Here is a 14,911-nt window from a genome sequence, read left to right as displayed (position 1 = left end):
ATACACAATACATAAACAAACTGGATACTATACACATATACAAACACACACACACATACTATATATATATATATATATATATATATATATACACACACACACACATATATACACACAAACTATATAAACACATACACAATACATATATATACACACACACACACACACACAAAAATCATTGGTCATTGATATTTACTCACTCTCCTGATAAATAAATATGAATACCAAAATGCAAAATGTCACTAAGCTGTGCGAAGAGAGGAAAAAGAGACTAAGATAATAAGACTGCCACTTTTCCATCTGTCCCTCTTCTCTTCTGACGAACCCTTTGCCCTCCATCACCTTTGACAACAGGAGGATGTTGGCCTAATTATATATAGCATATGGAGGCATAAGCTGAGGGAAAAATCATCTAGAATGACAAATAAAAATTAACTCCTAAAAATGCAAAGCGAAGTTGCGTCTTCTCTCCAAACGGCCAGTATTTACTGCTCAGGCAAGCAGTAAGGGAAGAAGACGCAGGCCACTGGTGCTTACAGTGACTTGAGTCCCTGATAATTCCCAATGCACAAAGCTCCAGCTCTGGCTCTCCAGCCCAGGTCACTTAGCACACTGATGTGATAGGTTCCCCACAGTACTGGAGTTTTGCAATGAAGACAAACATGTTTTAAGAACTAGAGAGATGGCCTTTATTTCTGGGGCTTCTGAAACACAGAAAGAAACTAAGACTAAGAAAACATTTTCCTGGGAGTTGTGGGTTTATCGCAGTGACAGAGCACTTGCCCAGCAAGCACAAGGCCCTGGGTTCGTTCGGTCCTCAGCTCGGGGGGGGAGGGGGGGGGGATAAAAAAGAAAGAAAACATTTTCCTAACTCTTTGATTACTGAAAAATATACTTTAAAAAAAAAATCAAATTGTATTATTAAGAATTGTCAAGTTATAGGGGGAAACATTTGCTTACTTTTAAGAGACTGCTAAGACATTCTAACGATCAAGCTGTAATAAACAGACCTCTGGCAATAGCCCAGTAAGTCATTTTATTTTAAAATAAGATTTGTGTCATTGCTATTTATTAAGAAAATTTTGATTCATTCACATGACTGGGCATTTCAATTCTAGAGACAGTAAAGATGAATTTAAAAAAAAAAAAAATCAAAAGATAAAATGTTCCGGGATGAATTTAAGATCCACTTTTAAGCAGTCTAATCACGCTGGTGTAAAACTTCATGATTTTTAAAGCCAGAACTTTAAAGAGCCAGTAAGCAGGGCTCCGCCAGAGGGGAGTGCTCAAAGGACAGAAAACCTGATCTTAATCAAAGCTCCAGAGGCCTATAAATAGAAACAGGTGACTAAATCAAAGACAGGGAGAGACCCCCAAATGAGAACCATCCTTTCAAACACACATGCTTGGATCTGGGGACCGGTCAGGGAGCCGAGAAAGTAGCAATTGTTGGAAATGTGCATTAAAAATAGGAAGCATAGATCACATCCTCTAAGATCACATCCTCACCCTCTTGAGCAGGAAAATAATTCCCGCTGCAGGGCCAGGGGGCATCTGACTCCAAGACAAAGAGGGAAAGAGCTAAGAGAAGCATTCGAACTGAAATTTACAGAAAAGAAAAAAGCGCTCACCTCTCTTTGCCTCTGCTCTCCCTCTCCCTCTCCCTCTCCCTCTCCCTCTCCCTCTCCCTCTCCCTCTCCCTCTCCCTCTCCCTCTCCCTCTCCCTCTCTCTCTCTCTCAGAGTCAGAGAAAGTGGTCACCAGCCTTTGGGCTTTTTAACGTTGGAGCCCTTCAAAGCTGATGGACTCACCCCTCTGCTGAGATCTGCCTTGGGAATCACTGTAATTATCGTTATTAAGTGTTTAAGAATCCATAGGGAGATAGGACATCACGCTCGGAACACCAAAGACTATAATCTGTCCCTGTGCCTTGCCCTCAAGAGCTTGGCTTGGCGTCTTCACAGATTGGAGCTGGCAACGGGCTGAGGCTCTGCAGTGGAAATCAGTGACTCAAGGCCTGCTTCTGTGTTCTGCGCTGGCTGCAGGCCTCCTGAACAGGACTTCAGCTGCAGGTCTTCCGAATGTTCCGGTGGAATGAGTTGGGTGCACTGAGTGTTACTGATGCAACCTAACACACAATCCTCTCTATGCTTCCCAAGGGTGGGTAGAGCCCCCTCACGTCATCTGAACTTACAAAAAGAAACAGAAAAACAAAAGCCAAAACCCATATAAAGAGGTCACAAACTAAGAAGCTGTCACACACACTGGGTGAGCACTGGTGCATGAAGATGATGCATTCTTTTTGTTTTGGTTTGGTTTGGTTTTGGTTTTTTTGAGACAGGGTTTCTCTGTGTTGCCCTGGTTGTCCTGGAACTCACTCTGTAGACCAGGTTGACCTCAAACTCAGAAATTCGCCTGCTTCTGCCTCCCAAATGCTGGGATCAAAGGCATGCGCCACCACTGCCAGGCAAAATGACGCATTCTTAATAAAATGTAGTGCAGTGTCAGTAAAAATGTAACCTTTGAGTTTACTCTGTAGCTTAACAGATACCAAGCTAAGACTGACTCAGTCCTGCAGGAAAGGACGTGTTAGGAACAGCTACTCTTTGGGATAGCTGTTGGAAAGGGCATTTTCAGAGTTCCCACAGCCTGGTTAGAGTTTGGGACTCCCGTATATGACAGACAAGAGCTATGTAAAGGTAACAACACGGGTTAAAGGAAGAATGCAACCCAGAACCAGCACTTGTGGGCTTTAAGCTGCAGAGAGCATCTCCAGAAGTCCGACTCCCCTGGATGCTAGCATTCTCTTAGGGTCTCAGAGCACGACAGCTCTGGTTCTGCCTGGGAAGGTGTGGCTTCCTCTCTCCTCTGGGCTGGTCTCCTGGAAGCCCTGCTGTAGCCCTCTCCCAATCCTCACCCCCCACCACTACCCCAGTTGTGGAAATGCACACAACTAACTGCTACTAGTCTTATAAGTGCAACGTCCTCAGAGGCTCCTCTGCTGGCCCCTGCTGGTCTTTCTTATATCACCTTGCTAATTACACCCCCAGGATTAATACACACTTTATTAGGTAACTCGGGGGGGGGGGTGTCACAAAGCATGATACTCCAGGAAGGTAAAGGCCTTGGCAACTGTTATTCAGCAACTGTTACCAACATCACGACAGACAAATAAATACTGTGGTAGTAAACACGGTCATCATTTCTGGAAAGCTTTCCATGTTCCAAGCAGAGTCAACATTGTTTATAGCACACTACCATTGTATCTTGGGTACCACTTCCCTGATGATTGTGCATGCAGGTATGTGTACAAGTGTGCACACAACACACACACACTCACATATGCATGTGAGGACACACACACACACCCCACTCGACGCGTAACTAAGTCTCAGCATATTTTAAAGAAGCCATGCTATGCTATGGCAGCCATCACCATGCTCTGGCAGCCGTGACTTACCCTTCTGCCCAGAATCTGGTTGATAGCCGCACTCTCCTTTAGCGTGCACTCGGCTACGACGTTCGCTCTCATTTCTTTCATATATAACATGAAAGCATTCAGAGGCTTCTTAATGTGAGGTCTTTTTGGCTCCTGCTCCTTTCTCTGTTCATGTTGAGGCTTCCTAAAAGGTGGTGGCAGTTAGGGAAAGGGGCAGGAGGAGGTGGGAAGAGAGGGGAGAGAAGATCCATGTGAGGATGACCCTCCTGGCTCTCTGGAAGCCCCTGGGACAGCATCAACCACAAAGAAGAGCCTCACCCAATGAAAACCCAAAGTTGCAAACAACTGAACCCCGGGATTTCTTCATTTCCACAGTGACACTGGGAGTCGGGTTCCTTCACTCTGAAGAAGCTCCATTTAGGGCCCCAAAGATGAGGCCCTTGGTCACCTTCAAAGAAGCTAGACACAAACTCTGGGTGGTCATTCCTCTTCAGGTGCAATGGAGGCTCACTCTTGGGTTGGAGATTAAGGGACGCTTTGCAAAGCTGTGTGTGTGTGTGTGTGTGTGTGTGTGTGTGTGGTGGGGGGACGCGGGGAGTCAACCTTGGGTGTTGATCCTCAGTTGACATCAGTAGTGGTTGTTCAGAAACTTTAGAAACCCTGGCATGAGGCTGCCTGGTGGGCAGATCCTGGGGTTCCTCTTGTCTTTGTCTCCCTAGTGACATCGGCATGGGCCACCGCCCCTGGCTCTTTTTTACGTGGCTACTAGGGACCAAACTCAAGTTCTCATCAGTATAACACAACGCTCTTTCCCCTTGGCCATGCTCCCCAGACGTAAAGAGATTTTGACCCTTCTCACTAAACATAAATATGTATCTTCTTTGAATTTATTTTTTGGAAGCCATATGGGTTGTCAACACTGCTTGGCCCAGCCCTCTCATACATAAATTCTAAATAGGGGGCACACCTACTTTCTTTCACTCTTTCCTTCTTTCCTTCAATAATTTATTTCTTTTAGGTGAGCGCACTGTAGCTGTCTTCAGACACACCCGAAGAGGACATCGGATCTCATTACAGATGGTTGTGAGCCACCATGTGGTGGCTGGGAATTGAATTCAGGACCTCTGGAAGAACAGTCAGTGCTCTTAACCTCTGCGCTATCTCTCCAGCCCTGGGGCACCATTTCTTATTCTTCCACAACAAGGGATCACAGCTTGGCTCTAAAACTTTGAATCAATGCTGAGCCACTAGGGGATTCCATGCCAGTGGCCACTCCTTGAATTCTTGTGCTGCAGAGGACTCCGATGTGGATAACTGCCCTTACCAGTGTTTCAGTTCCTTGAGGGAAAGTCTGGGATGGTGAGGGCTCTACATTTCAGGATCCCTCGCAGCTGCATGCAGAACCCTGCTCCATCCTGGTGAGTGCCCGTGAAATGTTATTTCCCCTGGTCTTCTCCAGTCTCAGATTCAAGTCCCTGTTCTCTGGGACAGCATCTTCCAGGCAGAATCCCATGGAATTTCAAGACAGGAAAGGGGGAGGGGAGTGGCTCTACTTACACGTGCATTAGGTCGCTGTCCGTGTGGGGGTGTTCCTGTTTGACCTGAGGTGTTACAATAGCTGGATGAGGGATGCCAGTTGTGTGGGGGCCAGGGGGACCAGGAATCATATGATGGGAAAACCTGTATAGAGAGATGAGAGAGATGAGAAGGCTGCTATGGCCAAACCCAGGCAGAGCTACAAGACAGCTCCTTAACTGTGACTGGCTATGAGTGAAGCCCTATCTGCATACTCCTGAGTATTGACTACTGTCTGGAATGACAACTGGTTGTTTTTTTTTTTTTTTCTTTCAGTATTCAGCTGGAAAATATAATTACTCCCTGTAGTTTTTTCAAAGTAGCTTTCTTCCTCAGGAGGGCAGCAGGCACAAGATAAGGGGAGCTGGGCCAGTTTCCTCGCAAAGCAATTTTCCAACAAAATTTTCAATTTAATTTTGAGAGAAATTACCGGAAAACATGACACTTTATTCAGATTCAACCAAAGGCATCACATTTCAAAATCGCACATACTGCCAGCTGTGGCGTCAAAGTCAGAGGGAGCAATGGGCAGAAAGGGCGGGAAGAGACCTCACAGACCCTAAGGTTTTCTCTCTCACTGTCCAAAATGATCGTCTACACAGCAGCGTTTTCGAGACGGGGCCTGAGGAAGAGCTGACTCTGGATTTAAGGGCAAGGGTTAATTTAAGGCAGGGAGATTCTGTACCCGGGCAGCATCTCCACCTGCTAATGCCTTTCCCCTGGGAATGGAGAATGTAGCATTCAAAAACGTTAGCCTATCCACAAGCAGCCATGGCAAAGGAAGAAAATGCCCTGTGAGAACAGGTAATGGCGTATCTCAGTAAACACTGAGTAGCTCTGGACAAGCCTACGAGAGGTCTTTCTTTCCAATGTGCTTTAGAGTAAAAGCTAATTTCACAAGAAAAACATTCTCTGTTTGTTTGTTATCAGGAAAGGAGAAAAGGACATTTGCTAGGGTGCCTAGTGTTTCAGAAACAAATGTCTAAAGTATTAAGGAGATAAAGATACAAACATTTGATCAAATAATGCTGCCCTCCCTGCTAAATAGAAAGATACATGATGCTGGCTATATGCCTGTAAGGAGATCTTTGTCTTCAGTTCTCAATGTTAAAAGCTAAAAAAATGAAGATTATTAACCAATCTAGCCATCTAGGTTTATTTATCACTGGACAAATACACACACACACACACACACACACACACACACACACATACGCGCGCGTATGTGTGTGTGTGTGTGTGAGCTCAAATTTACCACACAAACTATATAAACATCAAATCCACATTAAAAACAAAAAGAAAAGAAGAGACACATTCACAACCAGTTAATAGCTCACCATTTGACTTCCGGCACAGTGACATACTGGCTTCCTCAAGAAAGCCACATGGGACACACAGATGACACAGCACAAAGCTGTGTGCACATCAAGTACACCAAGCATGGGGCACAGCATCCCTTCCAGAAGCAAAAGCGCCACACAGAGCAGCCCCAGAGAGCTTCACTTGCAGCAAAATGTCCACACAGGGCCTGATTCACACACTAAGACGTACACCCTGCGGACCGCTTGTGGGCACCGTCCTCTCGTCCCCGCAAAGGCCGAGGGCCAGTGGAGGACAGATCTGGGCTGTGGGGCATGGCCTCATTAAACTGAGTTTAAAAGTTTCCACAAAGGAAGCAATTGTAGAACTCATTTTCAGGGTTCCCGCTCAGCCCGCCCACACCCCGCCCAGCAGGGATCTAAATCCAAACAAGCTCTTCTAAAGTCCACTCTGGGGGGTCTTTGTCCTCCCACGGTAGGTGGTAGTGAATTCTGGTGTGGCAATGGTTCCTGGTGTGGCTGGTGCCCTGTGACACCTAGTGTGTGAGCCAGGCACGCTGCACAGACACACGCGGGGCTGGGTTATGGGGCTCCTAAGCCAGCCAGCCCAGAGGCAAGCGGGGCGGGCAGGGTGTGCACAGAGAGCAGAGGAGCGACCGGGGCGGTCCACCTCCACCTACCTGGACATGGAAGTGTCGCCTGACAGTGAGGATGGGTAGGGTTGCCTGAATCCACCCGTGATGGGATAAACAGGCTGACCTTGCCTGAGGTCACAGAAGAGAGGAACCCGTCAATGACAAACACCAGTCACCAGCTAGCAGTAAGAGTTGGGTGACACGACTGAGGGGGCGTCGGAAGGTAGCCACCCCCAACATTGTTACAACACAACACACTTCCCTTCCTCAGCCGCCCACAGCTCAACCATCAAATCACCCTGGGGCCTCGGAGAACACCCCCCCCCCTTAGTTCCCAAGGCAGGCTGGCTCACCAACAGTTCTTTTGTCCCTGTCCCTCACCCAACACCTTTAATGCAAAGTAGGACTTAAAAAATGCTTCTTGAGTATAATGCAGCCCACAGAATGGTAAACTATCCCTTCAGAGAAGCAGCTTAGCCAACTCCTTATCCAAACCTTTGAGAATTTAGAAACAGAAAGGGCACCAAGTGTTCTATTTACATAAAGTAAATACATATTGCAGAGATACTGCCCCACCCCTCCCCCCTATACACACCCATTCTCTGCAGTTACTTTGCTCCTGAGAAGGCCCTCTCCCTCTCACACAGTCCAGTCTTTATCTTACAATCTCTACTCCCAGCTGCCAGAGACAGCATAGGCACATCGCTCCCGAGGAGCCAAGTTCAGACAGAATAATTGAGCTAGGACTCAAATATACACATAATCAATTAAACTCTCAGACTGAGCGACTTAATGATAGAGGGGGTGGGGTGGGATCCCTAGCCTTGCTGGAAAAAAATGCCAGGATGTCTGGGCGTAGAGATGAAGCCAGGACACAGGGGATATGGGGAGAGCAGGCTCAACCAACAACCGGGAGAGATATTTGCAGGACAGTTGCAGCGAGGGGGAATTGAGGAGGAGCAGGCATGGAGCTGGAGGAGAAAGCTGTCTCAGGACAGCCACGCACTGCAAAAATTATACTCCTCAGCACGGAGTTTCTTTACCTTCATAAAAACAAACAAGAAGAACTGAATGATGAGGCAGCAGCTGTAGGATTGTCTCTGGAAATAACCAGTACAGAGGAGACAAAATATTGGAATTCGGAGTCTGACGGGAATCAAGTGCCTAAATAAAATAGACTTCTTGCTCTCTTGAAATGAGCCTGGTGCTTGCTTATTAACACCTGAGAGATGCGTGTGCTCTGTTGATTTCTCATTTAGTCTCGGGTTTTTTGTCTCAGTTGGTCACTTAGAAGCAAAAGTAGCTAACCAGCGAGACTAAGTTCATGTTTCAAAAATATGAGTTGTTTTTAAAAAAAAAAAAAAAAAAAAAAAACTGGAAGAGAAAAGCCTCGCTGAGCGGCAGCTTCCCACGACAGAGCTGATGCCCAAAGCCACAAATTGAATCCATAAAACTATAAGCATCAAAGCAAACGCTATGCATTCATTTTCTACACATATTAGTGGAAGGATCCAATCCATTTCAAAGTCTCTACCTTTTTTTTTTTTAAAAAATAATCTTTCAAATTGAAATGAAATAAAGTTAGCACCTTGCTTGTTGGTGGAAAATCTCCTCCATTCCACAAGTGCTACTGCACACAGAGCTAATCTCCAAGAGTAGGAAGGGGAAAGACACATGCTCACTCAGCTGAAGGCTACAGGAAGGCTCTTACCAGCCAAGGGGTGGGGTGATCTGTCCAACGCCGCCCGGAGACAGGGGGTAGAAGGTGGGGATTTCAGGAGCTGGAGGGTGTCTGGACATGCCTGTTAAGGGGAACAGAAAGGTACGGTGTTTATATTCTAGGGACAGTCATGTGGAAGAGCAAGAGAAAAAAGAAAAAACAACAAAATGCTTCATGTCACTGGTGATTTTGGAGATAGAAACTGTCTATCAATCAGATCGGGCGAGTGGACATCCGAGCGAATGGGGTCTTCAGATGGACAGCTGCAGCTTAAGAAACCCATGCAGGAATGCACACACTGCCAGGACACACCCATCTCAAGTCTCCTGATGATTTATCCTGTTCTCATTATTTCACTTGAAGAAAATGGCAGACAACTGTTTCTGTGTAGAATGGCAAGTGACAGCCCTTCCTGAGAAGATTAGGGAAATTGCCATTTTCATAGGTTCCCTTCCAGACACATAGATTGGGGAAACACGGGACCTCGGAGGATGGAAGATTAATTAGGAATCCTCTTCAGCCCCATGGTGGTCACACTTGATATGATTCATTTGTTCCCGGCTGCCATTTCCGCTCCCTCTAAGCTCCTCATCAGCGCTGGTCCTCTGGGTTCCAAGGTCACACTGCTGTGGATTAGCTGTAGTCTCCAGCAATGGAGAATGCCACCAGATCGGTCCTTGCGCTTGCGTTCTCCTGGGAGCTCAGTGTCCTGCAACTGTGCAACCTACCTAATCCTCGGTCCCAGAGGACATCCCTTCTTAGACCTCACCTTAGGCACAGGGGAGAACAAAACTGACAAGACACATTCACACTAAGAAAATGTGGAATTTAATGCACTGTTTCTGAAGAGAGCTAGGCAAGTCGCTTCCCATAGATGACCATGGTTGCAAAAATCATTTCCATTTAGGGCAATGGTTCTCAAGGTGGGGGTTGAACCCCCCCCCTTGAGGGTGTCACATGTCAGATATCCTGCATATCAGCTATTTACATTATGATTCATACCAGGAGGCTCTTTAAATAGCATGAGGTTTGATTACTCAACCCATCCATAGACTTCATGGATCTTAAGTTACCAAAGGACCTGAATGTGGGAGAAAGACTTGTGTGCCACCTTGAGTGTTGATATTCCTTGCATATTTAGGTCAAACCTCCTCTCTGCTCTTACCCAAAGACGCACGGACTAGAAGAAAATGGTCACTGTGCCGTACTCAATAGGGCTCCTGCCTCGGGCCAATGCACAGTTTGCTGTTTTCAAAATCTTTTGAAATCTCTTTTCAGTTTCGCTTAGACACACTAATTTCCTTTGATCCCATCTAAGTGGGTCCCCAAATTCGGTCCCTAGGGTGTTTTTCTTGTTTCTGGGAACAGAGAGGGGCGAACTAAGGTCGATGCTTCAGGGCTTTGGTGAGGTTTTCAACTTGTTGCTTGCACCCTGACCCTAAGATGCTCAAATCCTCAAATCTCCGCGTCTTCTGGGAGGTTCAAGTTAAAAACAAACGAACAACCCTTGCCCCGCACCAAAGACAGCCAGAGCAACTTAGAACATTAGAAATGTGAATCTTACTACTTATAAAAGAGAATGTTCCCAAAGACAGTTTCTATTTTCTGGACATTTCTGCCTGGGGCTACTGTATGGACATAATATTGTTTTCCCCAGCTAGACAAAGCTGACTAGCCTCCTAGGAACATTGACATCAGTGGCTCTGGTCTCTCTAGCTAAGCTAGAATGAGTCTGTTCAGGTTTGGGGAGGAGACCATAAAGTATGAAAGAATGAAATTATATAAACTCAGTATTATGTAAATGAGCACTTTCAAAGCAGAGGTTCATGGTGATCAAGTACATGACGCTCAGGACAAACATGTAATTAAAACCAGGATACCCACATTAAAACAACTAGAGATGGTGGGTCGAATAGCTGTAATAGTCACCTTTTTTTTTTTTTTTTTTTTTTTTTTTTGGTTTTTCGAGACAGGGTTTCTCTGTGTAGCCCTTGCTGTCCTGGAACTCACTCTGTAGACCATGCTGGCCTCTAACTCAGAAATCCGCCTGCCTCTGCCTCCCGAGTGCTGGGATTAAAGGCGTGCGCCACCACATCTGGCTAATAGTCACCATTTTTAAAAGGAAAAGAAAGGCTAAAGGAAGCACAGAAGTAACCACTCACACCACTAGTCTAGTCTCTAAACATGTCCAGAGAAGTAATAAAATAAATTAGCTGTACAAACCAAGGGAGGGGAGTGGCAGACAGGTGAACACAGGGGAAACCAAATGTATTCCGTAGGCTATAAACTATTGTTCAAAACTAAACTGTCCAAGAATTCTTCTGATACAAAACACTCAACAGCAGTGTGTTGTTCTCTTAAACAGTGACTGTTCCAAAGTGCTCAAGCAGAATGCAGAACACACCTTTTCATCCAAAACTTAAACAAAAGTAATAATACCCATTTAGTGAATTTATTTTTTTTTGATAGCTGAGAATTTAATTCTCCAGTTTTATCACTCATAGTGGTACAGTCTACAAATATGTATATCTTAGACCTGCTCTGAGATTGCGACCCACACTGGACAGCTTACATCATGGCCCCCTCTGGAGACAGCCTGAAGACACTCCTGCTCACCATGGAGAACATGATAGTGGCCTTGATTTTTGTTTTGTGTCATCCCCAGCATTAACAACAAATGAAATAACCCAGAGCAAAACACCAGAATCTCACAGGTTCCGCAGATGTCCTGTCACCAAGCTACATGCCCAGTTCCCGGGCCAACATCCTTCTTACCTTGTCTACAGCCATACCTGGGCTCTACTCAAACCCAAGTGTTCGAGGAAGTGTTCTATTTAACCTAAGGACCTGGGGCCTCTGGTGATTGACTGCTAAGTGGTAAACAGCAGAAACCCAAGTGGACCCAGACACTCTTTACACTGTCAATAGAGGTCATCCACGGAGGAACAGAGGGCAGAAGGCATGCTTTGGCCTCTGCACGCTGGGCTCTTTCTTGTCTTTTATTGGGCCTTCCATTAGGTTTGTCCAAAGCCCTGCTGGATCCCAATCTTGTTTGTGCAAGCCAGGACTGACAAGCTATGCTGAGAGGACAGGCCCCAGGCTGAGAGACTCGAGAACTCTCTGTCCAGGCCCCCGCTTACCACAGGCAAAACCCAAGCGTTTCAAGTTTGTTCAGCCCTCACACAATGTGTTCTTCTGCAAATGAAGAACAAGCGGACCCTGGCACTGATGCAGAGAAGGCAAACTGAAACTGTGCCCTTTTGTCTCTAGACAGAGATGGGTTTGCACTTTATTTATAATATATAAACTGAGGATGGGACATTAAAAAGGACAGATTTGCATGGTAGGAATAAAACGGAACAAAGAAACCCAAAGAGGCTGAAAAAAATAACTCTTGAAGCAAAAACTTCCTGCTTTACTGTGTGTGTGTGTGTGTGTGTGTNTGTGTGTGTGTGTGTATGTGTATGTGTGTGTATGCTTGTGTGTGTGTGTGTGTGTGTGTGTGTGTGTGTGTATTATCAAGAGGCTAGCGATGTAGATCAGTGTTGGGGTGTTGTTTTAGTATGTGCAAGGCCCCAAGTTTGATCCCCAGCACAGCCAAAATTTGATTAAAAAATTTAAAGTGGGGCTGGAGAGATGGCTCAGTGGTTAAGAGCACCGACTGCTCTTCCAGAGGTCCTGAGTTCAATTCCTAGCAACCACATAGTGGCTCACAACCATCTGTAATGGGGGTTTGGTGCCCTCTTCTGGTGTGTCTGAAGAGAACAATGGTAGTGTACACATATCCATTAATTAATTAATTAATTAAATGAATCTTTAAAGAAAAAATTTCAAAGTCGCCAACATCTTACACGGGAGTCACCTCCCCACGCCCACTCCAAGTCCCAGCTTCTGTTCTCCCTGCTGAGCTGAAGTCTAAAGTAATAAATGGGAAATATTCAGAAATGAACAATTTTGTACATTTTTTAAATGGAATGCATAATGAAATCGTTGGCTTATTGTACATTATCCGTGGGCCCTGTACCCACGATGCATACACCACCCCCACGACTCACTTAGTCGTTGTCTCGGGAAGCACGTCAATTGATCTGCCGTCCTAGCATTACAGTGTCTGTGTCTGAATAACCCTGATGTTATTTAAAACTGACCCGGAGGGCGCAAGCAGCTCTCCTGGTAAAGAAGATATGCCAAGGGGAATCTGTAAAGTTCCCCCTTTCAGTGGAAAGGGACTGTTCTAGACTCAATGTGGAGGAGAGAGAAATCACGTTTCGATTTCTCAGATGGGGGGAGAGGGGTGAGAGCCAGTTTCCTAGCTGTGAGGTAGAAGAGAAGAATCTTTGTTAGTGTGCTGTACTTGCCGAGACCACGAGACTCATGGCCTTAGTTTGTTGGTAAAGGGATGGAGATAAGTGGTTAAGTTTGGGGCTCACATTTATTCAGTGAGCATGGAGACTTGGGACTGGAAAAGCATATCCCCACGTGGATACTTTAGTGAATAAATGGCAGGGACTGAAGCTTTTACCGTTTGCACAACCTACTGGCTTGTATTGCATATCATGTAGGCGTTTTGAAGCCTGTCACTTGGAACAGGACAGTATTATTATACTTTTCTTCTGCTTCATTATTGTTGTTGTTGGGTAGTTGTTTTTGTGAAAAATTAAAGCACCAACAAATTTGTATGGGTTTCTGAAGAACTGCAGCCAATTGTACGCAAGCATCTTCAGGTGCATTTGGACTCCCATGGGGGCAGACACCGGCTAACCTGGAATGGTACCCGAGCCTGTGAGACATGGCTACCTGGTTGACAACAGAGGCCTGGGCAGGCCGGAGGCACTTACCTTGCTTGGAGTTGACATCTGACGGGATGTGTGACGGGTGGGATCCCGGAGAAAAGTGCTCGTCGCTGTACGTGATGAGGGGGGTGAGAGGGTGGACCGCGTGAGAGGGCTGCACCACCGGCACTTTATTTGACTGCAAAGTAACCACAAGGCCAATGGTTAATATGGCAGTCTGGGGGAACGTCATGCAGGAACAGGAGGCAGTCATTAAGGGACAAGGAAGCCAAGGCAAAGATGCCAGTGCTTCCACGCAAATGCCCAAGGTCAGGAATGTCCCACAAGGAGACTGTCGGGGATGTCACTGGCAGCCTGCAGAGGTTCTCTGGCCACAATGCTTCACATGACCCGAACCTCTGCACACGCGTGTTACACGCCCTTCCCATCCCCTCCTTACTTCCTCTTTGATAAAGAGCCAATAGAGCAATTACTGTCATCTATACGCTCTCCACTCATCACACATCTAGCTAGAAGAAGATACCATTCAATAAAAAACTTGTCCTTTGAACAGACTACTGACCAAATATTGCCACCCCAAACAACACAATCGGCACAGACTGATAATTTATAAGCCCGTAGTGCCTTAGCATATCCTTCAGGTCTGCGCTCTGACAGTTTGTTGATCTTGCTGCTGTGTCAGATGCTGTCACTGCTCTCAGCTGCCCCCTGCTCCTCTGGAGTCCACAAGGACTCCCAACCTTGCATGTAACTTCACAACACAAATTTAACAGTCTGAAACAGCACTTTAAATTGCTAGCCTTATTTATGCATTGTAACAGACATCGGCAGGGAACGGTGGCTCATGCCTGTGGTCCCAGCACTCAAGAGGCCGAAGCAGAAGGAAGGCACGCTGGAGGCCAGCCTGGGCTACAGAAACGAACAAATACACTGAAAACAACAACAACAGGGTTGAGACGGTGGCTCGGTGGGTGACATTATTTGCTATATAACCATGGCACCCTCCTAAGCTTGGTTCCTCATAGTGGAACATGACTTTAATCCCAGCCCTGCAGGAAAAATCCTCATAGTGGAACATGACTGTAATTCTAGGCCTGCAGGCAAAAGAGATAGCCAGGTCCTGGAGCTAGCCAGCCAGTCCAGCCAAAGTGAAGAGCTCCATCACTCACTGAAAAGCACAGGCACATGTAAAAATGAACAAACCCATACTTTATGTATCATATACGTATGTATATATGTATACACAAACATATGTATATGATACATGATATGTGTATATATAACACATATGTATCATATTCACATATATACACACATATAAAAGTATACACGTGGGCTGGTGAGATGGCTCAGTGGGTAAGAGCACCCGACTGCTCTTCCGAAGGTCCGGAGTTCAAATCCCAGCAACCACATGGTGGCTCATAACCATCC

The 14,911-nt window shown here is 46.0% G+C and overlaps 1 protein-coding gene across 4 annotated transcripts in view; it reads right to left on the bottom strand.

The window, feature by feature from the left end:
- Lef1 (lymphoid enhancer binding factor 1) overlaps positions 1–14,911 on the bottom strand; it is a 112,904-nt gene that overhangs the window by 23,145 nt on the left and 74,848 nt on the right. For 2 of the 4 annotated variants that reach the window (XM_021195607.1, XM_029537794.1), the window contains exons 4-8: positions 13,526–13,658; positions 8,679–8,769; positions 7,013–7,096; positions 4,996–5,118; positions 3,460–3,622 (exon numbers count right to left, since the gene is read on the bottom strand). In XM_021195607.1, the coding sequence (XP_021051266.1) occupies positions 3,460–3,622; positions 4,996–5,118; positions 7,013–7,096; positions 8,679–8,769; positions 13,526–13,658 (594 nt within the window). The remainder of the gene's footprint in view (positions 1–3,459; positions 3,623–4,995; positions 5,119–7,012; positions 7,097–8,678; positions 8,770–13,525; positions 13,659–14,911) is intronic. The other 2 variants (XM_021195608.1, XM_021195609.2) reach the window with 1 other exon arrangement.

This window comes from Mus pahari, chromosome 4, assembly GCF_900095145.1.
Source record: "Mus pahari chromosome 4, PAHARI_EIJ_v1.1, whole genome shotgun sequence".
NCBI lineage: Eukaryota > Metazoa > Chordata > Mammalia > Rodentia > Muridae > Mus > Mus pahari.
Note: the sequence above shows the minus strand (reverse complement) of the source record. Positions and strands in the feature narration are given on the sequence as shown.